General features: G+C 43.0%; 1 protein-coding gene across 1 annotated transcript in view; it reads right to left on the bottom strand.

The window, feature by feature from the left end:
- Positions 1 to 9,897: 9,897 nt before the first annotated feature.
- Positions 9,898 to 23,602, bottom strand: part of LOC308099625 (protein Wiz-like) — a 44,983-nt gene continuing 31,278 nt past the window's right edge. Inside the window, exons 21-23 of the mRNA XM_080448363.1 lie at positions 20,251 to 20,560; positions 17,697 to 17,847; positions 9,898 to 15,393 (exon numbers count right to left, since the gene is read on the bottom strand). Of these exons, the coding sequence (XP_080304489.1) occupies positions 14,925 to 15,393; positions 17,697 to 17,847; positions 20,251 to 20,560 (930 nt within the window). The 3' untranslated portion in view covers positions 9,898 to 14,924. The remainder of the gene's footprint in view (positions 15,394 to 17,696; positions 17,848 to 20,250; positions 20,561 to 23,602) is intronic.

Genomic DNA, 23,602 nt, shown 5'->3' with positions numbered 1-23,602 from the left:
AGAGGGTGTTGTGTATTGAAAGCTGCTAAGGAACAGGTTACATGGTTTATTTTACAATAGTGAATAAGTGATATTTACTTACCTGTGTAGTTGATATAGATAGTCTAATGAAATGTGATGTGGATTATTTGGGTTTTGGATTTGTTGCATGTCTTTAAGTTTACCTGTAACATGGCAGACTTGATTGACTCAGCTGAGTATAAAGCCACACACAATGTTCGGACAAATAGTGTCGTGGACACTATTCACCAGTCATGATAGATGTACTGTAGGTTTTACTGATATACTCGTCAACAGACACTACTGTACATTGTTTGTTTGTTTGATCAGATGCCACTGCACAACACTACAACAACTGCATAAGTCCTCTACTACATACTTATTGTACGAAACATGGCAAAAGTAGCTGATCCACAATCTTTTTCGTAGCTTATAGATACAGTATTTTGGGGATTTTTGTTATTTTGTGTAATTTTTCACCTATAATACAGTAGGACATAGAGATGCCAGGTTGAAAGTGAGTTCAATGTGAAAGCATATGATTAAAAAGTAGTAGAACAAATGGTAAATACACAGAGCGCACGCTTGTGGGTGGCTTGGTGGTGCACTGACCATACTGTATGGATGTGGCATCCCAGGCAGAGGCGTCAATTGGGTATGGCAGGCTATGGCAGCTGCCATACCCTGGCTCCAGGAAAAAAACCAGAGAACCAGTGCTATAAAGCAAAGAAAACAAATAAATAGAGAAACCAAAAGAATAGTGTCTCGAAATGACTAGATGCACACTACCATTGAAATCAATATGGTCGCCTCTGAATGGTGACTCTCTCTCCCGGGTTTTCCCACCTGAAAGTGAACTTCCCAAACAACTTGTGAGGCCCCAGACGTGAGACGAAAGCTGTGGGGCCAGAGCCTCATTCCTGGACAGATTCCAGACTTGTGCACGGACACGTTTCTGCATCGGGCTGAGGGAAGGCTGCGGACCGGCACCCCGGGGCGGGAGTGGCCACTGAGAGAAACCTCCTGAAATGCTGCTTTCTCCTTCAACCTCATCCATCACCCTGTTGGCTCAGCACATGTCCCATTATGCTTCAAGTATTCAAGTCTGGGATCGAGAGGTATACTTAATTTCGGCCACCAGGTAGTTTCTTTAACACACAAAAGAGGGTCATCTGCAGTATCGATGTGCATTTGCATGTGCATGTGCATGTGCATGTGCATGTGCATGTGCATGTGCATGTGCATGTGCATGTGCATGTGCATGTGCATGTGCATGTGCATGTGCATGTGCATGTGCATGTGCATGTGCATGTGCATGTGCATGTGCAGGTCTATTATACCAGGCCCCTGGCTTTTTTCCTTCAACTTGAATCTTCGCCGAAAAGAGCCGATCTACAGTAGGAGGTCACAACGTGTTGTATTGCGGTGCTTTGAAAGCTTATAGATGTACTATTTTCTCCCCTGAATAGGGCTGATAGGGTTCAAGCGGTTAGGTTTTTAGGATTTAAGATTGTGAGCTTGTCGTTATTTTCAGCGAATGCTTTCCCCACAATAACAGAAAACAGAAACGACACTAGTACAGAGCCCTGAGTGACTCCGGTCAACCATATAGGGTTTAAGTGTTTAAGTCCCCATGGGGATATAAATACAAACATTTTACCACTTAATTTAGAATAGAAGTGTTTGACCCTCTCACATGATGCTTTGTGTATTCATAATCTCTACTGATGTGTATTTGCCATTGTTGGCCTGTGTGCTGTTATGACACGATGCTCAACAATACGTCCAGTTGGGGACGCCTACTGACGCCACAGGGATCCATCTGTGATGTCCGTTCAAAGATATAACATACAACTTAAATCAAATAGCGCCGAAGTGGAAAAAGCGGCACTCAAAAATAAAGAATGCCTAAGAACAGATTAATCTGTTCCTAGGAAGGCTGAGGCCGAAACACGTAAGCGTTCTCAATAATTGAGAATTTGTATCTGAGCCAGTCTTGCAGTCTTTATTTTGGAGTGCAGCTTTTTCCACTTCGGTGGTATTTGATTTAAGTTATATGTAGAGCTGAGCACCCATACCGCCTAAACCGAGGCATCCAGAGGAAGCGCACCTGTTTTTCTTTCTTACATATAATATACAACCTTTTCCTGCTGTTAGACCTCAACTCTCCTTGGTTATTTGTTGACACAAGTGTGGAACATATTCTCTCAAGATTAGAAACAAACTCCCCCAGGATAGAGAGAGGGAAGAAGAAGAATCACAAACAATGGAAGAACGGCTAAAAACAGGCTCCAGAGTTGTGTCCTGCTAAATCAGAGTTTCCCAAACAAAGGTTCACGGACCCATTTTTAAGGGTCGTGAGTACGTAAATATCCCTATTCGTTTTCCCAACAAATGTTATTGCATTTTTGAAAAAAGAATTTACAAAAATAAAGATTCCATAAAGTAAAAAGTAAAATAGCTCATCTACAGTATGTAGATGGGCTATTTTCACTATTTTGGAAACAGGGCTTAAGTGATTCATTCTTTTCTTGACACTCGAGCTGAAAAGGTTTGGGAACCCCAGTGCAAAATTATTTGGACCAATGGGTCTCGGACACACAGGCCTGACCTTGGTCAGTGGTTGCGTGCGAGAAAGTAGCTAAGGGATTTAATAGGGTCAGGATAGATGGGATTATCTCTATATCTTACACCAAATATGGATGCAGAATGAAGAAGATCATGATTGATTATGGCTGATTGAACGAGCCGGTTTCTGAAGGGGCTTTATCACGAAAACCCTAAGCCGAAAATAGGCGATCTACAAGCTCACAATGTGTCGCATCGCGATGCGTTGTGAGCTTGTAGATCAGCTATTTTCGGGAAGTGACACCGTCGTACGAGGAGCTGTAATTCGCGGCCTTGAAAGTGACACGATTCTCCAGACCTTTGCCATGTGAGTGTCTAGTTTGTAGCTGACTTTAGTCAGATGAGGAGATGAACTTCTGTAGCCTGTTAAAAGGATTGTTGGCAAGTAATTGAAGGAAGGGTCTGAGATAACATAAATAACTTTATGATAATAGTCTTGAACCATTTTCATCCAGTGATGTCCCTATTTTGGGCATGTCCCATAAAGTAGAACATTGTAAAAAAAAAAAAAATATGCAGATCTAGTTGTGAGCTTGTAGATCGGCTATTTTTTCACAACACTGTTGTGCAAGGAAGTATACTAGTGCAAGGAAATATACTTTAGGGTTTATGCGGTTAAACAAAAATAATATGAGATTGATGAAGATCTGTATTGTGACTATTGTCTAATACCAAATTCCCAATTCATAGACCACGTATAATTGCAGTAAGTGGACGAAACTGAGTGCAATCAGTACAATGGCGTCACTATGCGAGACATTGTGAGCTTGTAGATCTGTTTTTTAGCAAAGCCATTAAGTGCAGTGGGGAAAAAAAGTAAGGGGCCTAGTATAGAGAGTAAACTAATTCTTAGTTGACCGGTGTCGAGTCAACTCTGTACTTAGTCCGCTCTTTTTCCCCCCCTCTGCACACACTCTTTGCTAAAAATAGTAGATCTACAAGCTCACAACACACCGCAAGCCAGCTAGCACTTTGTTTTTTCTTGTTTAGCTTTAGTTTTCTGCACATTTCGACTGAATGATTTCGGCACTTCTTTTCTTTCTCTGTTTTACGTACGCTATTTAGTTGATGCATTATCAGTCATTTGTTGTTTTTTATTCTATTATTGTTCCTACGTTAATTTGACTGTTTTTGTTTTTTTATGTGCTGTGACAAGCACACATTTATAGTGTTTGGGTAAGCACTATACAAACACATGCTGTTTTTCTTGTTATGTCATGCCTCTTTTGATCTTAATTCAATTCATAAATCAACGACATTTGTGTTTGTGTCATTATCAGATCTAGATTTAAATACTGTACTGTTGACCCTGTTGAAGTGAGCGAAGATTCCAACATGGCTTATTTACTTAATCAAGAATCAGCCTCCACAAAAGCACACAAAACTTGTGTTTTCTTCTTTCTGTTCTGCCTGCTACCGAATTGTTTATACATTGTTGGTGCTATTCCTAGTTTATGTTATCAAGTTACGTGTCAGATGTCAACAGCTAAATGATGCACACTGGATATACACCCCTTCACATTCCAACCAACATCTGTAAACATGAGCAGTAATGGTGATACTGGCAAGCCAAGGGAAGCTGTGTTTGTTTGTTTTGTGTAGTGTTAGTTGACATCGCACATGTGTTGTGGAGACCTACAGTAGCACAGCAGAGAGGAGGAAGGGAACCATAGGATGAAACCTCCTGGGATTTCCATCCCAGGACAGCTGCTGGTACATGTGGTTCAGAGACTGCGTGTCATCCATGGCCTCTGCCTGGGTCAATTATCTAATGTGATTTTCTAATGGTGTGACGTTTTCCATTGCGCTTTTCAAAAACCCAAGAAGTATCTGTAGCAGTGGTTCTTACGGGGTTCCACACCAAAATGATGAACAGATGAACCACTTTAACACTATGTTATACTTCTGCCATTCAAAAATAGCCACATAGTGAGCTTGTAGATCAGCAGTTTTTTTTCACATTTTGAAAAATTGTGAAGAAATGTGGATTCTTTAAAATAAGTTTGGATTAAAAATAAAAATAAATCTCTTATGTGGGTTCCTGACCCAAAATCTTTTCAGATGAGGGTCTGCAACCAAATACATATGAATTTGGTGGTCCTTGACCTGAAAATGTTTGAGAACCTAGAGCCCCCTCTCAACCATCATGTCTTTTTTGGGGGGCTTATTGCCAACCAAGCCTTTTAATTACAGGGTGACAGACCGCCCTTTCATTGCCACTTAAAACATTGTAAGTTGCTCATTGTAAAGTCTGATGGGAAATTTCCCCCATGATAGATAAACATCTTGTTAAAATGTCTATTTATCGTCAACAAATTTGCAATCCTGATCCAGGCATATTTTCCAGAAAAAATATATAAATCAAGCCTTAAATGGTGACATTTAATTGGGCCCATTCCTGCCCATGTAATGACTCAATATGCCAACATGCAGCTGGAGGGCAGTGGCGCCACCATGTAATCGCAAAGAACTTGTTCACACAAACAGCCCCCAAGAATAACAGGATACCGTTTGCCGTCGGGTGGAAACCTCATATGTCCAAAACTGTTACTCTTCAGGATTCTAATTCAAACATAGCCAAAATAGCAAATCCACAAGCTTGGCTATTTTTGCTACTTTTGTGTGACACTGTAGTATGACGAAGAAGGGCATCATTATTTTTGGGGAAAAAAGGTGGCGATACAAAGTTTCTGTACGATATGCAAACTAGGAAACTAAGTTGTCGTTAATGTTGGGTTGCTGATCTTATCATACATTTGCAGGGACAACACACAGAATTGGATTGTGTTCTGACTAAACATGTGACTGTTCCCCTGCTTTCCCTCACACCATTCAGGCTAAAAAAAAAAAGGCCTGAACCTAGAGGCCTTCCTGCTTCGAAAGGATCAATGCAAAGACCTGCTGTATTGAACTTCTACTGTAGCTACTGCCTATCAGTGGTTCTCATCATGTCAAGGACCCCAACATTGATACATATTTGGGCCGTAGACCCCCATCTGAAAACATTTTGTCAAAAATAGCAGGTCTACAAGCTCACAACTTGCCGCAATGCGATGAGTTGTAGCTCGTACTCCTCAAAGACACCTGGGGGTCCCCGGACCCCACTTTGAGAGCCACTGTTCTATAGCACAGAATGGGGTGTAAAGATTAACAGAAAAGGTTGTAGCTGAAGTGTGGAAGTTTGTGTGGTAGATTTATTTGGTCAGAAAGAAACGGCAAGTCGTCTCAAACCGTGATCGTGTCCTGCCGTCCACTGACATAAATCAATAGAGCTTCAGGGATTCTGTCTTCTTAGAATCTGTCAAAGAACATCTATCTTTAAAACATTCAATACTCATATGTACACAGCCAACCCGGAGCGCTCATTACCTCTACTGTGTTTACGTGAAGATGTCAGGCCACTCCTTGGGTTAATAAGAATTGATTTGTAAGTGGCTTCCCTGGTTCCAGGAAAAGATGGAATTTTGGATGATGACCCAGGAGGTATAAATGCGGCCGGCCAGGCTTAGCTTCTTGGCTTGCCTGCCACCTAATGTTAGAAAGGCAGAAAGAAATGATGCCTTCGGAAATACAGCTTGTATCTCATCTCCCCCTTCTGGGCAAATCATGCACTTACACCAATACAGTATGTAAGCTACAAATGCTCACCAACAGCCATTAAAGGCAGTGGGGTGGAAGAAGTACTAGTATTTTTGCTTTTCACCCCCTTTTCTCCCCCAAATTATGTTTGTTATGCCAATGGAGTCCTCACCACACACATTTCTGTGTATTGTCACTGCTGTTGTATCCTACTGACTCATAGGCCATGCAGTGAGGAGCATCCACCGGGAGGACAGACTACAGCTTTTGTCCTACTCCTCCCGCCTAACACACGTGCCCGTAGAGTGCATATAGTGACAAACATTACCCTCCCTGCGACCCTGCCCTGAAGACGGGGCCAATTGTGTTCGTACAGACGCTCGACAAAGCCGGGTGCACCACGGTGGATTCTAACTCACAGACTCCGCATGGTGGGCAACTACTTTACCAGTGCCACGTTAAATGGATTATTCAAAAGTATTTTTCAAAAGTGTTTGCATAAAATATACGTAGGCCTACTGGTACAAAACATAAAAATACTCATTATTAGTAACGCATTAATGTGTTGATCACTTTGATGTTCCTGCAGGTAAAGGCGGGACTGATTTTAATTGCTTTATGTGCTGCTGGGTAGTTTATAATATGACGTCATCATTTATCACTCAACGTAGCCTATGTTTTGTTTTAATAATCTAAATCTGCAAAGTATACGGTAACTAAAGGTGTCAAGTGGAGTAAAAAGTTCAATATTTGCCTCCGAGATGTAGTGGAGAAGAAGTAGGCCTACAAAGTATCACAAAATGGAAATACTCAAGTAGAGTAAATATACGGTACTCAGGTAAGAGCAACATCATTTCCCAAACCAATTGCTATTATATAAGATTGCAATACTTCCAATATTAAGCCGTGTGCTTTGTTTGTTGTAGGCTATAGCAAAGTCTATACTCCTGACTGCATGTTCCGTTATGTAATAATACTAATGTTAGTCATTCATGTCTATTCTAGCGGCCGTTGCACAGAGTCTTTTTGTTGGGCTGTCACAACACTACATGCCAAAGCAAATTCCTTGTGTAAGCCTCATACCTGGCAATACAGGGTTTCTAATTCTGTGTAGAGTCTGGTACCTTTCCCACCCTCTTTTCGGTAGGTATGCACAATTTCATTTGTACACACTAGACCAGGGGTCTTCAACGTCTTTCAGGCTAAGGACCCCTTAGAGAGATGAAGCAGGGACCCCCACTACACAGCACTATCATCAGTGTTGTGTCAATTGATGTTTCTTTTGTTTATTTACACACTTTTTTATATTTTGGATTAATCTTGATGTGTATTTTCTAGACATTTAACCACTTATAAACCCTCAATACTTAGTAAACTTGTAAATATATACTTAAAAAAATAAAATTTGTTATAGATTGTGTCCGGGTAGCTCAGTCAGTAGAGCTCTCGCCTTTGGTAGACTTGATAGACTCCCGCACTCTCGGCTTATACCGACAATAACCCTCGCCGAGCTTACTTACTTACTTACTTACTAGTATAGAGCTGTCTGGGACTCTGGTCAACTAAGAATATAGGGTTTTTAAGTCGTTTGTAAGAATGGTGTAAGAATTGACCCGTAAGGGTCTCTCACAGTTACATATGTAACTTTGCCCTGTGTTTACATAACAAAACTATGAATACATTGTTTTAACAATCATTTCCCTCTATAGGCCGACTAGTGTTTCTCAATGGGAGCGTACAGAGAAGTACGAGATTTTGGGAGGGTGCTGGAAGCAATGTTTCTAAAGGGAGGGTACCATGGTCAGTGTCATGGTCAGTGTCATGGTCAGTATCATGGTCAGTAGCATGGTCAATATCATGGTCAGTAGCATGGACAGTGTCATGGTAAGTATCATGTCAGTATCATGTCAGTGTCATGGTCAGTATCATGGTCAGTAGCATGTCAGTAGCATGGACAGTATCATGGTCAGTAGCATGTCAGTAGCATGGACAGTATCATGGTCAGTAGCATGTCAGTAGCATGGACAGTATCATGTCAGTATCATGGTCAGTATCACGGTCAAGTGTCATGATCAGTATCATGGACAGTATCATGTCAGTAGCATGGACAGTATCATGTCAGTATCATGTCAGTAGCATGACAGTAGCATGGTCAGTAGCATGGACAGTATCATGGACAGTATCATGGACAGTATCATGTCAGTATCATGGACAGTATCATGTCAGTCAGTAAGTAGCATGGACAGTATCATGTCAGTAGCATGGACAGTAGCATGTCAGTATCATGGTCAGTATCATGTCAGTATCATGGACAGTATCATGGTCAGTATCATGGACAGTATCATGTCAGTATCATGGTCAGTATCATGTCAGTATCATGGACATTATCATGTCAGTAGCATGGACAGTAGCATGGACAGTATCATGGACAATATCATGTCAGTATCATGTCAGTATCATGTCAGTATCATGGACAATATCATGTCAGTATCATGGACAGTATCATGTCAGTATCATGGTCAGTATCATGTCAGTATCATGGACAGTATCATGGTCAGTATCATGGACAGTATCATGTCAGTATCATGGTCAGTATCATGTCAGTATCATGGACATTATCATGTCAGTAGCATGGACAGTAGCATGGACAGTATCATGGACAATATCATGTCAGTATCATGTCAGTATCATGTCAGTATCATGGACAATATCATGTCAGTATCATGGACAGTATCATGTCAGTATCATGGTCAGTAGCATGGACAGTATCATGGACAGTAGCATGTCAGTATCATGACAGTAGCATGGACAGTATCATGGACAGTATCATGACAGTATCATGGACAGTATCATGTCAGTAGCATGGACAGTAGCATGGACAGTATTATGGACAGAATCATGGACAGTATCATGTCAGTATCATGGACAGAATCATGTCAGTATCATGGACAGAATCATGTCAGTATCATGGACAGTATCATGGTCAGTATCATGTCAGTAGCATGGACAGTATCATGTCAGTATCATGGTCAGTATCATGGACAGTATCATGTCAGTATCATGTCAGTATCATGTGACATGATGTGCCAGTCAGTGCTGTGAGATAGGCCTGATGTGACAGGGCCGGACAACCATATTCTACAATTCTACTTATAATCATAACAGGTATTTTTCTCTCTCCCTGGGAAGTAGGCTAATAATTACATAATAATCACATAACAGTCCAGTTTAATGTCAAATCTGATATCTGGAAATGAACTGATGACACATCTTCTAAATTATATAAGCAGCACAATACACAATACAAATACCTGCAGAAACACACTGCACTCCCGCTGTTTTGGTGTTTTCACTGTTTGTTTTGGTAGATGGATGTTTTTGGGGCTACCAAAACAAACAAAACACCAGAATACAGCGAGAGGGCAGTGTGTTTCTGCAGGTAAACACCACCACACTACTCCAGAGGCTGATTACTGCTGGTAAATGATGGGCAAAAATGTATGTGTTTTGTTATGTAAACAGAGGGCAAAGTTACGTACTATGCCTTTAAATCAACACTGAGGGCTTTACCGTGTATGGAACTGCATGTGCATATTTTGTACTTTTATTCAATTGTTTCGCCTGTGTTAAGAAATGAGCGATACAAGTCAAGTTTGGCTCGAACTGACAGAAAATGCACACATCTGTGTGTAAAATTGAAATCACATTTATTGTTTGTTCAGGAGCTGATTCAACTTGAACCCTTTTGTGTACAGTTAACCATTCTTCTTTTTCAACTCCTCTCCCTTCCTCCTCATTTCATTACTCTTTTTTTAAACACACATGCACACACGCGCACACACACACGCACGCACACGCACACACACACGCCCCAGCAGAGCAGCCAGTCACACTGGCTATGGGGCGTCGACGCATTCATGCTCAATTCATACTCCGTTGTACGACGGTGTCGTGCGCTGAAAATAGCGCATCTCCAAGCTCACTGCTTGTACATACGCTATTTTCAGCGTGCGATGCCGTCGAGTGACTCGGCATAAACCAGGCTCCCGGGGGTTGGGGGGGGGGGGGGGGGGGGAGCACAAGGGAACTCTATCTGACCCCTCACACAGCAACACACAAACTACTAGGCCTTCTATGTGAAACGCTGACCGAGGAATCAAATCTCAACGTGCAAAATGGTCCCCTTTAAGGCCCGTTTCTTCTGTTTGTTTCGTTTGTTTTTAGAGTCCTTCGACACCAGGACGTTGACACTCACATTTAGACATAATTCCCCTTGCTTATAGGCTACTTTTCAGTCGCTTCTCATCAACTCTCCCAAACAACAGTCTTTATACCAGCACCAATGTTTCAGCTTTTTAGAGAAGAAACTAACAAGTACAAATTAAAAATAACTCTAAAGATTCACCTTCCAGGACTGCAAATACGGAAATGCACAGAGCAATAAAAAATACATAGCTTCAAAAGTTGAAATCAAATCACGATAAAAGGAATTAAGATCACTTCTTTTTTTTCTTTTTTTCCTTCTCTTCTTTTTCGTCCTCTTGTAACTAACTGGCTAATAGAACTGCTGACCGGCTCTACTAGCGTCAACAGTTTCATAAGTACATGTAGTTATATAGGAATAATATGGGATACTGCAGAAAAGTCGTTTTTCCGGGGATATTCGCTTGGATCAAACAGTCATGTTTCGCAACACGTCGGGGAAACCGCTTTCGAGAGTTTCTCGACTTCCGGGCGGGACCCTCCGCCGCTATTGCCTCGGCGTGAAAGTTGACGGGAACGCTCGCCTGAAAGCAAAAATACGGAAAAGAAACTCCAGTTTGCGTCCAGAGACGATGCACGTTTGTGTGGCTGGACTTTGGGTGGGTGGGTGGGCAATTTGGGGGGTGGGGGTCCGGTGCTTTCGAAGAGCCCTGCTAGACATTGACGCCCTCGTTTTATGAAACGAAGAGAAAACTGGGCGTAGTTTTGAGTCCATGTTTACTTGGTGCAATAATAATCCAAACCACTGATTCTCAACGTGGGCGCCGGGGACCCCAAGGGGTCCTTGAGAGGGTTCCAGGGGGTCCCCGGCTAAACAGTGAGGAACCTAACGGACCCTTATGGGCCTGTAACTGCCAAGAGTGTACACATGGAACCAAATGGACCCATAGGGGTCCATTTGGTTCCATTCGTACACTCTTGAGAGTTAAATTAACGCTGGGGATTTTACCGTGTAGATCGGGGTCCCAGAGATGGAAATGGCATCACGTGGGGGGTCCGTGGACTAATGCAGCTCAAACTGGGGAGTCCTTGAAATGAATAAAAAGGTTGCGACTCACTGATCTAAACCTAGTAACAACAGGTAAGAGTTTATTTTTGGCCACTTGGATAGTCTTTAAAAGCCTCTATACTGCGCAGTGGACACACACTCCACCGCTACGCTAGTCCTCCATCGTCCAACGGGGACCCTCGCAGGGGGTGGAGGGGTAAGTGGGGTCGGGTGGGGTAGCTGTGCAGGGTTCTCCCTCCGGGGCGAGGTCCAAATGTAAACAGCTTTTACAGCGGCAAGACCAGGAAGTAAACACTCTCTTTGGCACATCCTGACAGAATGGATGCAGATGACGTGTCGTACACTTAGGGCTGGGCGATACGGGCTAAACATCGCGATATTTCTCTGACCGAATGAGTCTATCGATATTTGGAATATCGTACTGTGACGAAAAAAATACTTTTTGTTTTGGACCCATCACAACCCATAGCGATGCGACGTGTTGCGAGCTTGTAGATTGGCTATATATATATTTTCTACTTTGGAAAACATTTTGGAAAACACTTATATCACGATATCGATATAATATCCCTATATATATATATATATATATATATATATATATATATATATATATATATATATATTGCCCAGTCCTAATATATTAACGTTCTGATTAGACCAGTGATTCTCAAGCTTTTCTGGATCAGGGCCCACTTCAAAATCTCGAAAGTGTTGGCGGCCTGCATGCATTTTCAGAGCATGATTCAGAGCATGTTTATTTAAATGATCAATCAATCGGTCGTGTTCCGTCGTATAACTGAAAGTCCTGTTGATCAGTATAACAACGAAAACACATTTTTCAAAGTTTTAAAGAAATGAATGCTAATGTGTAATTTTTTGGGGGGAAACAATATTTTAATTTCATATGATAATTATCATTACAATCTTAAGTGTTTTGCCAATTATTTGGGGTCCCACTTGCAATACCCTCGCGGCCCATCAGTGGTCCCCGGCCCACAGGTTGAGAATCACAGGAGTAAGACTTGACTGCAGACAGCTTGACTTCAGCTAAAGAGAGAGAGGGGGGGGGGGGGTCGGTCGGCTCCACAACGTCTGTCTTTCCCTTTACAGCACAGCGACTAATGCACATCTCGCTATGAACGTGTATGTACATACAAACTACCAAAAACAACGCGCACAGTCACAAATGCAACTGCGCACTCGCGTAAAAGTGCACGGTATAGACCTAAACGTCACACATTCCAAATATCTTCTTTTCTTTTTTTTAAGCTTTAAAAATTACCTAGCTTACCACATTCAGATGTGTAATAAATAAATTTAAAAGAAATGATTTGGGTTACATTGAAAAGACAAGGAAGGGGGGGGGGGAACGGCAAACACAAAACTTTACAGGGGGGGGGGCGAACTTCATGGTTTTTCTGTGGCCCCCGCTTCTCGCGTCCATAAATAGAGATTAAGAAGGGATTGAGTGCCATTCAAATAGCAGCAGCCCTGTGTGTGCGCTGGAAAAAAAACTATACAATCCTAGAATGAAACCAAATGGGCCCTTACGGGTCCATTTGGTTCCATTTTTTACACTCTAGGATTATTAGTTTTCATAAAATCACAAAAGATAAAAGATCATAAAAGATGAAATGATCAATGGCACAGGAATCGGGGGAATAGGCCATAGGAATATTCGTTCATACTTGATTATGTATGAATGTGTGCATATATAATATCAACAGATTTAGTGCTTTTAGCTACATTCAGGCAACAGGAATTCTTTTTTTTGGGGGGGGAGGGGGAGAGGGGACAATAAATGATCTGTCCCCTGTATTACATCATAAAGTGAACGGGTTGGTCTTCCCTTTTAAGGAAGTGTGTGCTTCCACTTCCTGCTCCATTAACGAATCGGGACTCGTCTTTTGTCCAATTCTGCCCGGCTCATTGGGGCATTTTCAGATAAGTGCTCAGTGACGACATCTAAACATCAAACAATGAGTCCAGAAATGTGTTTTTGTCTCTGTTGTAGCAATGGGTCTTGGCGATAACATTTACACAGTAGGAAAGCCTGTTGATTTCCCTTTTTAAATGGTGCCCAATTTGTAAGGAACACACATTTGTGGGATGAGCAGCAGCACGGCTGAGGATGTGGGTTGCGCTTGTGGATCTTTGCCAAATCTTCTCTGCCAATGCCAAACAGCTTATTCTGCTGTTGCTATCGACTCTTGTTTGGTGTCGTTTGGTGAATTGGATGACTGGATGATTGAAGTCTATCAGTAACAACAAAGAAACGAGACATATTGACATTTGGCAACAGAGACGAAATCTACCAAGCACAGATTTCCTACGTTTTTGTTCAATGTTTTACATCAAAAAGTGCCGTAATAGTTGTTACTATTGTAACAACTATTACTTGTTTTAAAGTCTGTACCATTAGACTAATGCTTCATTTCAGTCATGACCTTCTGTTTGAGGCTGAGGCCTCCCTTTTTAAAGCACTTCTAGTAGAAATGGGCATGGCCTCACAGGCCTTTAGTAAAGCACTATTTAGAAAGGAGGGGGGTGGTCCTGGACGGGGAGGGTGAAAAGTTTTGGGGGCGGGGGTTGTTTCAATAAAGTTTAAAGCACCTAGACATTCAATATAAATAAAATAAAATAAAATACAAACCCCCCCCACCAGAAAAAAGACAATAGCCTCCAATAACCTTGGACCGCATCTCTGGCCCACAGATAAGCCAGGCAGCCTTGCTTCCCACAGTAACGGTGCGGAGTAACAGTCTGGAAAGATGGGGACTCGGGGATGATCCTTGGAGGGGTGCGGTCCCCTCCTCCTCAGAACAAAACAAAAACACATTGCAAAAGGCCAAAGGAAAGACATGGATGGAAGAAGAGAACCGTAATAACGTATTTTTTTTCCTTTTTCATGGGTAAGACAATGGAGCGTTGCATTTAAGCCTGAGTTATACTCGGTTGGGTTGCGCGGGGACGTCTCGCCTCCAAAATAGCCGATCAACATCACAACATGTCGTGTTGCCAGTGGTGCTCAAAGCGACCCCCACTGGTCCTGGCAAAGGTTCCAGGGGGTCCCCAGCAAGTTAATAAATAGCATCACAATCAGTTTAAAACCACTTTAACCATATTTTATACCTCGGCTATTCATCTACGAGCAAGGCAAACTGTTGTGAGCTGCTATTTCTTAAAACCTTTTGAAAAATATTTAAAACAATTAAGAAAAATTAAGAAATGTTTTAACACAAATCTCCTCTTCTCTTCTTCCCTGGCGGAAAATATTTTCAGATAGGGGTCCGTGTCCAAAATACATCATTTTGGGGCTCCTTGACGCGAAAAAGAGTTCCAAAACCAATGACACCGCGACACGTTGTGAGCTTATAGATCGGCAGTCTCTCGGCGCGCGACGCCAGCGCGCCACTACCACCACCAAGTATAAATCAGCCATTTACACGGCCGGGGCGGGGATGATGGCGGCGGTCGGGGTGGGGGCTGAGATAGCGGTCGGGGTGGGAGGAGTTAACAGAGCCCGCTCCTCCGCGGCCACAACTGTCCACGCGGCGGCCGGAGCGGACTCTTCCAGAGGCGTGGGAGAGGGCGGGCTCCTGGGGGGCGCCGGTGCCGCCAGGGCCAGGGCCGGAGCCGCGGCGCCAAGGGGGGGCGTAGGCGCAGGGCTGGAGGTCAGGACTGTCGTGGTAGAGGCGCTACTGGAGCCGGAGGTGGACGTGGAGGTAGAGGTGGAGGCCGGGGCCGGCAGCGCGGGGGCTTTGGGGGGCTCCTGCTCCTCGGCGGCGGAGAGGGGGGGGGCTTTGGGAGCGGCAGGCTTGTTGTAGTTCATCTTGAGGATGTGCTGCTGGAGGTGCCTGATCCAGTCCTCCTGCACCGACAGAGGCCCGTGGAACTCCACCTCGCAGAACCTGTCGAACCACACACGCACCACAGGACACGTCAGCAACGGGCCTTCGATTTCAAGGGGCCGCCGGTTTGATACTGTGGCCGTCTTAAATCTCCTATACCTCCATATTTTAACTTTTTGTGTTTTTCCCCCCGCAAATTATTGCCCTACTTCATACTACAGCGTCAAAAGTAGCAGAGCTTGTAGATCTGCTACTTTCGCTATATTTGAATTTGAAACAGTTTTGGTTTCCACCCGACAGAGACGATATACATTAGTCCACTGATCCCCATTTGATATTTTTTATTTCTGGTGATATTTTTTATTAAAAATAAATAAATAAATGGGGTGGGAGTAGTTACAAAGTTAAAGCTCTATATTTGTCTAGTATTGATTGCTATAGAGTGTTTGTTCAGTAACAGTAGGCTCCATATCTCTCCAGCTCTTTAGTAAACAGAAAATACATTTTCAGGTCGGGACACCAATTTGATCCAATCGGGAGAGAACTCCAGCGTCGAGTGGTTAGGGTGCATAGCACATGGGCTCTAACGCCCGACAGCGAGTCCCCGGTTCAACTCCCAGCCGTCCGGACCAGTTGCTGCATTGTCACTCCCCTGCTCTGAGTTCTCTTTCCTGATTGGATACAATTGGTATCCCACATGAAAATTTATTTTCTGATTACTAATGGTCTGAAGAGACGGCGAGACCCCTGTTACTGAACAAATACTATATAGCAATGATTGCTGTCGGAATATAGAGCTATTTAACAACGAAATATCTCTTCCACCAGCTCTAATTCTAGTCTGAGAGTACAAATGGAAGCGAATGGGTTCCTAATTATCAATCATTTAGCTGCAGGACCCCCTGGAACCCCCTCAAGGACCCCTGGGGGCCCCCCAGCCCCCACGCTGAGAACCAGTTATCTAGACTCTAGAGTAGAGGATAATCACTACATTTAGTCTCTGTCGGGTGGAATACCTCATATGTCCAAAACTGTTACTTTTCATGATTCAAATTCAAAAACAACTTAAGTAGCAGATCTACAAGCTCAAACTCGCGCTGCGTTTCGAGCTTGTGGATCTGCTACTTCTGATGCTTTTGTGTGACGCTGTAGTGTGATCAAGTAGGGCGTTGATTTACAAAAAAAAACGACAAGTTAGAATATGGAGATAAGAGGTTTCTGCCCGACATCAACGATATAAATGACTATAGCACTAGAAAAGGTCTCTGCAGGCACGGGGGGAGAAAGGGGGAAAAAAAGAACAGACAGTCCATTTCAACACCGCAGGCAGCCACACATTGTCATTGCCGTTTGGGTACTGAAGTGAAGTGAGATTTTTAAGCACTCATTCACGCGCCTGCAGATCGTTGCTGTCTGACAGAAAGCTCTCATCTCCATGCTCCATAACGCCCTACTTGATCACACTACAGCGTCACACAAAAGCATCAAAAGGAGCAGATCCGCAAGCTCGTTTCGAGCTTGTAGATCTGCTCCTTTTGATGCTTTTAAATGGTGAATCCTGAAAAGTAACAGTATTGGACATACAAGGTTTCCATCCGACAGAGGCGATATCCCACCCGGCCCACCGCTCCCAATATAGTGCATTAGCGGCTAAAAGTAGAGCGCAGCTTGGGGATTTAGGGACTGTCTCAGATAGACGGCTCTAATGATGCTCAAGAAACTCAAACTTTTATTTAGTTTTGTTTGACGTACTAAAGTTTTATTTCAGAGGGTCCACAGATCTCCCTGTGGCCCCCCTTAAGTCACCTCTTTGAGAAGCAACTGGCATGGCACATTCATTGTCCCCCCCCAGGCGAGTCACTCAGTGATGGATTTGACTTACATCGGGTAAAAGTATCAATACCAATCTGTTACAAGTAAAAGGCCCAAAGTACTAAAGGAAAAGTACTTTTTTACTCCAAATTTGTCAAACCTTTTCGAAGATAGCTGATAGCTAGTTTCGAATAGCCGAAGCATAAAATAGGGCGTTAATGTATGTTTTGTATTGATAATCTAAATATGCAAAGTAACTAGTAACTAAAGATGTCAAATAATTGTAGTGGAGTAAAAAGTACAATATTTGAGTATAGTACTATATAAAGTATAAAACAATTTAAATACTCTACAAAAAAAAAAAAAAAACTTAGGTACAGTACTTGAGTACATAATAATGATACTAATAATACATCTTTACAGAACAAACAAAACAACTTAACATGTAGCCTACAGTACTTTCCACCACTGCCTACAGATCTCCCTGGTGGCCTCCCTTAAGTCACCTGACATGGCACATTCATTGTCCACCCCCTGGGCGAGTCACTCACCGGCACTTCAGGGTGTAGAATTTGCCCACCAGCTTGACCAGGGGGTAGGAGGGGGGCTTGGGGACCAGGGAAGGGATGGTACTGGTGCGGGGGGGCTTCGGGGAGCCGCTGTCCCTCTCCTCTCCATGTTTCAGGGGCCTTCGCTCGAAACCTGGACGAGAATCGCAGAATAATAAATTGGGTTATGTTTTTTTGGGGTCAAAACAAAAGGTTTTTGTTAGAAGGATAAAACACTATATTCTGATAGTATTCATTGCTATAGACTAGAGTGTTTGTTCAAAAAGTTAACATCAAGCACGATAACTATAACAATGACTATAAATATGCCATTTTTAAAATCATTCTAACTGAAGTGGATGGCAGAGTCCACACCACAGCTGTAACAACAACGATAGTCATACACAATATCGTTTGGATCACTTTCAGAGCGATTTTATGAATGACATATTGAGAAACGTTGACAGCCATTCGAAATCCATCAGAAGGACATCTGGGAATGCAGTCGGTCTCATTCACCCACGGAAAGTTTTGTTATTAACGGCGATGAGGAGACCATTATGAAAGGCTAACGCTAGCTGGCATTACCTCAGGTACATGCATCTCGCCTCCTCATAATTAATAAATCATGAGTCAGATTATCCATAATATCCTTTTGCATACGTCTTTCAGCACCACTGAGAGTATATATTTTTCCATGCTAATTCACATATATTACTGTTGTGTTTTGAATCTCGAAAGGACCACAATAGAAATAGGCTTTCAAGCTTTTTTTTGTTTATCCTTTTGACTATTGTATGTATGCACGTGTTTTCACTTGTACATGTGATTATGTCAATAAATAATTCAATCAATCAATCAATCAATCAGTGTGGACGCTCACATCATTATGCATCGTCATCGTGCTGGCTGTGAACACCTTGGGACTGGTTTGAAGAAGGGGATGTGGAGTTAAGAATTCAGAATCTCAACAAAAGACACTAGTATCTAAAAACCACATCGACAGGAAAGGGGCAGTGGAGAAAACGGTGGAATAAGTGCAGGCAGGGCATCAAGGCCACTGTGGCCTCAGGGCAGATCATTTTTTGGGGGGGCATAAGGCCAAACTGAGAAGCAACGGCAGCCATGGCCTTCATGGCACCCGTTGAAATGCCCTGTTTCACACTGTCCATATTGGTATCTGACCTGTTTTCTGTCTCTTCCTTTCTCCGTCTCTTTTCACCTTTCTTGAAACTGCAATGACGGAACTTGTACGACAAAGAAATTGACCCAGTTTTTTTTTTTTACCAATGGAAATCTGTGATGTGACAATATAGCCGAGTTGGGTTTGAGTTGATGTACTCGCACATGCAAACTGCAGGGCAGGTGCAGGGCAGAAAGATTTTAAAAAAATGAAGTGAATATGCACAATGTCTCTGTCGGGTGGAAACCTCATATGACCAAAACTGTGACTTTTCAGGATTCAAATTCAAAAATAGCAAAAGTAGCAGATCGACAAGCTCGAAACTTCCATGGCATGGACACGTAGATTTGTGAATAAAGCACTTTGTTTTGGAGCTCTACTGCAGAGTGAGAGTATGGCAGTGAGAGAGAGTGAACCGATGAGTAACTGACTGAATATCAACTCCAGCTGAAATGGCATTTCGCCAGTACAGTATCTAAAAGCTAAAACACACTGGCTGCACGTCAAAACATCAAGCCATTTATTGATTATATACAACCTCCACACCGGTGGTGCTAGACGCGCGCCCACTGTTCCATTCTTCAATTTCCAGGCGTCACCGTGCGGTGAAGAACTCGATATTTTTTATGCTTTATGCTTCCAGGGTGTCCCGAGCAAAATGTGTTAATAATATAGCATCAAACTCAGTTTGACCACTTAAACCCTATTTTGTACTTTGGCTATTCAAAAATAGCCGATCTACAAACTCACAACGCGTCGCAAACCTGGCGTGTTTGTGAGCTTGTAGAATCTTTCAGAAAGATTTTGAAATATCGTACACAAATCTTCTTTTATGGGGGTCGCCGGCACAAAATCACAGATGGAGGTTCGCGGGCAAATACACATCAATTTGGGGGTCCAAAATACTTTGAGATCTGATCTAAAAAGGTTAAAAAAGACAGATCTTTAACCCATTAAGACCTGGAACGCATCCGTGTCATTTTTTGATTTGAGCTGAAAAAAGCATTATTTTACACTTTAGCTATTAAAAAATAGCAGATCTACAAGCTCATAGCGCGGCACTGAGCTTGTAGATCTGCTATTTTTGAAAAATCGTGAAAATGTGTGCAAATCTTTGAATATATATATTTTTAAAGCGAACATTTGTAACTAAAATCTTTGCTTCTGGGGGGTCCTGGAACAAAATGTTTTGGTCCGCGGCCAAATACATATACATTTTGGGGTCCTTGACATGAAAAAGTTTGAGAACCACTGACTTTTCAAAAAAACGGTAAGGATTTAGAAGGCATTTGTAGAATCGGAACCTCAGGCCTTAATGGGTTCATTTCAGCTGGACTGCAACGGGGTACGCGAACGCGTACAAACTTGGCTCACCTCGGGGCAGACGGACGTTGAGCTCGCTGCGTGCGACCTGCGCTTGGGGCGGGAGTGTGCTGGGGATCCTGCCGTGGCCTGGCCTGGTGGCGGAGGAGGGAACCTGAAGGGTGCTACCGGCGCCCCCGCCGCCGCCGCCCGCCTCCGTCGCCTTGGAGGAGCCCTGGCTGGCGTCGTGGCCCAGCGGCCGCACCAAGCTCAGAGCCATGGCGGACCAGTGGCCCGAGGAAGAGGACGACGAAGGCTTGTGGGACGACAGGGAGAGGATGTGGTCGGGGTCCGACGTCAGGGACAGAGGAGAGCTGCTCTTCTGGAAGACAGGGAGGACAGAAATGCACAAATTCACACCAGCAGAGGTATTCCGTCGTTTTAACCCATTAAGACCGGGAAAGCATCTGCCATTTTAGATTTTAACCACTTTAACCATTATCTTATATTTTGGCTATTCAAAAATCAATAGCGTGGCACTCGGAGCTTGTAGATCTGCAAAAAAAATATTAAATCATGAAAATGTGTAACTCAAATCTTTGCCTCTGGGGATTCTACAGATGTCTTCTAACTGCAGAATGTCCACTGTATCTTACTATCTGGATTCGAACCAAGATCTACCGCACGAGAACGCAAACATCTGCCGCTCATCCAAAGAGGAACCCCACCATGGCAAACTAAGGGAGATGTTAGGTTTCTGTTCTTCACACAGGTCTAACGTGGCTTTATCTGTCGCCGAGCCGCTGTTGATCAACGTGCTGACGTCATCACGCATGCGTCCGACGAGCGAGGAAAATGTAATGGAAAATATAAAGCCTGAGGTTAAAAACAACACAGAACTGGCTGAACGGATTGAATTAGTTTCCCCCAAATTACAAGCAGGAATTGGAAAGTGTTAACCCATTCAATCCGGAAACACGTCTGTCATTTCAAGATTTCTTTGGCTATTCAAAAATAGCAGATCTACAAGCTCATCGCACAGCACAGAGTGCAGCGCTATTTTTTTTAAATCGTAAAAATGTGTGCAAATCTTTGAATATATATATTTTTAAGCAAACATTTGTAAAATATTTTTTTCAAGGGACCCCCAGATGGAAAGATTTGAGTTAAAAAAAATAAAGCTTAAAAAAAAAAAAAAAAATAGCAGATCTACAAGCTCATAGCGTGGCCCGATTGAATGGGATAAAGAACACTACACTCGTTTCGTAGCTTTGTAGCTGCAGTTGAAGCCAGCTCAACTTGGATTGAGCGTCTGCTGAATGACTGTAATGCAATGATCGTAGCTTTGTAGATTTTGTAGCAGCTACAAACATCGGGCGTCGCTTTGTACTGTATCTTCATGTCGCTGGCTTCCATTGAAAATGACCTATAACTGTGTAGAAATGAAACAAATGGACCCTTACGAGTCCAATTGGCTCCATTTGTAAACTCAGAGTTAAAAAAGCACAGAGGATTTTACAGTGTAGATCAGGGTTCCAGTAGTTTAGCTCTGTGGTTCTCCATCTTTTTAATTCCTCAGTTTGATATGCATTAGGCGACATACCCCCCATTTAATACAGGATTTGCTTTTGTTTTTTATCTCTGGGATCCCCAATCTGCACTGTAAAATCCTCAGTGTTCATTTAACACTTACAGTACAGACCTGTAAAGGTCCGTTTGGGGCCCCTTGGTGGTCCCCACACCCTAGGTTGAGAACCAGTGCAGTGTATAACACAGTTCCAGTGCATGCAGGCCCGTATAATCAATTCCACATTACAGCCGGATTTGAGTTGACTTCAGCAGAATAGGAACCCATTCACAATAAGATGACAAGGACATCTTAAAGGTAATGCATTCTGTATGTGTGTCACATCACGGCGGAGGGAGTCGGGGTGACAGTGACGCAAATGCACCAGAAACTAAACCAGCGGGGAATGGAGAAAAGAGAGAGAGGGAGAGAGAGAGAGAGAGAAACTGTATATTTGCCTCCATCAACGGCGCGCCATAATTTATCTGAAGATGAAACATAAGCTGCCAGGCACCCTGGTTACTATGGCAACTATCAAGTCAATAGCCAACTAGTTCTGGCATCTGTCCCCGCAGCGATATTCCGTCGCTGTCGGGGGAAGAAAGCTCGTACCTCCATATTTCACATGTTTATGTTTTTGAGGTAAATGAATGCCCTTGTTGTTTCGTTGTGCCACAGTGTCACACAGGAGTAGCGAGAACAGCCGACCTACACGCTCTCAAAGCGGCGCATCACGACGCGTTGAGAGCTTGTAGATCGGCTATTTTTGCTACTATTGTTGGAGTGGAAGAGAGAGTGGGTATGTGTGTCTGTGGGTTCTGGATTCAAAAATAGCAAAAGTAGCAAAAATAGCAAAAATATCTCAAAACGTTTCGAGCTTGTGGATCTGCTATTTTTAATACTTTTGTGGGATTCTGTAGGATGATCAAGTAGGGCATTCATTTATGAAAGAAAAACACAAAAATATAAAATATGGAGATAAGAGGTTTCTGCCTGACAGCAACAAAATATTGAACCAATGAAAAGTAATTAACAAGACTAAATAATAGGATCTATTGGAACACAGCCCCCCCCCCCCCCCCCCCATCCCTGAAAAGTAACAGTTTTGGACATAGGAGGTTTCCGCCCCGACAGACGATATTTGCAGGGTGTTAAGATGCAAGGCTTTACAGTAGAGCTGGAGGCTTGTTAGACAACACAAGACACAAAATGTCTGTCGAGGCGCCAGCAGAGGCGTTTCATGCCGCCTGGCGCGCGCCGAGACGTGCTCGGAGCTGACACCGCCGCTAAGTCGGCGTGGGCGAGGAAAAAGTAACATAGTCCACAATGCGACGAGTCAAGGTTTGCGCTGTACTGTGTAGAAGCTACTGCCAGGTCTTGTGGGCGGAAAACGCTACGTTAATGGGTGTTTAGATCTTCTGTAATACAGGGATTCTAAAGCTTTTTTTTTATTCAAGGACCCTCCCAGTTTGATATGCACTAGGCTTCAGACCACGATTTCATAGGACTTCTATCTCTGGGACAGCAATTTACACTGTAAAATACACAGTCCATTTGTACACTCTTTGAGTTACAGACCTGTTTTCAATCAGCCTAATTATCAATCAGCGACTCAAACAGTCTCCTTTGTGTCTCCTACTGGAACCACTGCTGGTCATCAAATTATTGGCTTAGGAATGCGACAAAAACTAAAGTCTCCATGGGGTGAGAAAATGATATAAAATAAGTTCTGTCAGGACAACTCATAAATGTATAAAGACAACTCATGAAGGATAAGATATATTTATTGAATATAAAATGAGCTCTATATATTTATTATGGTTTGGCGATTAATTGGATCTGCTTTTAGGTACTCTG

The sequence above is a fragment of the Gymnoscopelus braueri genome, assembly GCF_963280865.1.
Source record: "Gymnoscopelus braueri genome assembly, chromosome: 13".
Classification (NCBI taxonomy): Eukaryota; Metazoa; Chordata; class Actinopteri; order Myctophiformes; family Myctophidae; genus Gymnoscopelus; species Gymnoscopelus braueri.
The sequence above is the reverse complement of the archived record's forward strand: the minus strand, read 5'-3'. Positions and strand labels throughout refer to the sequence as shown.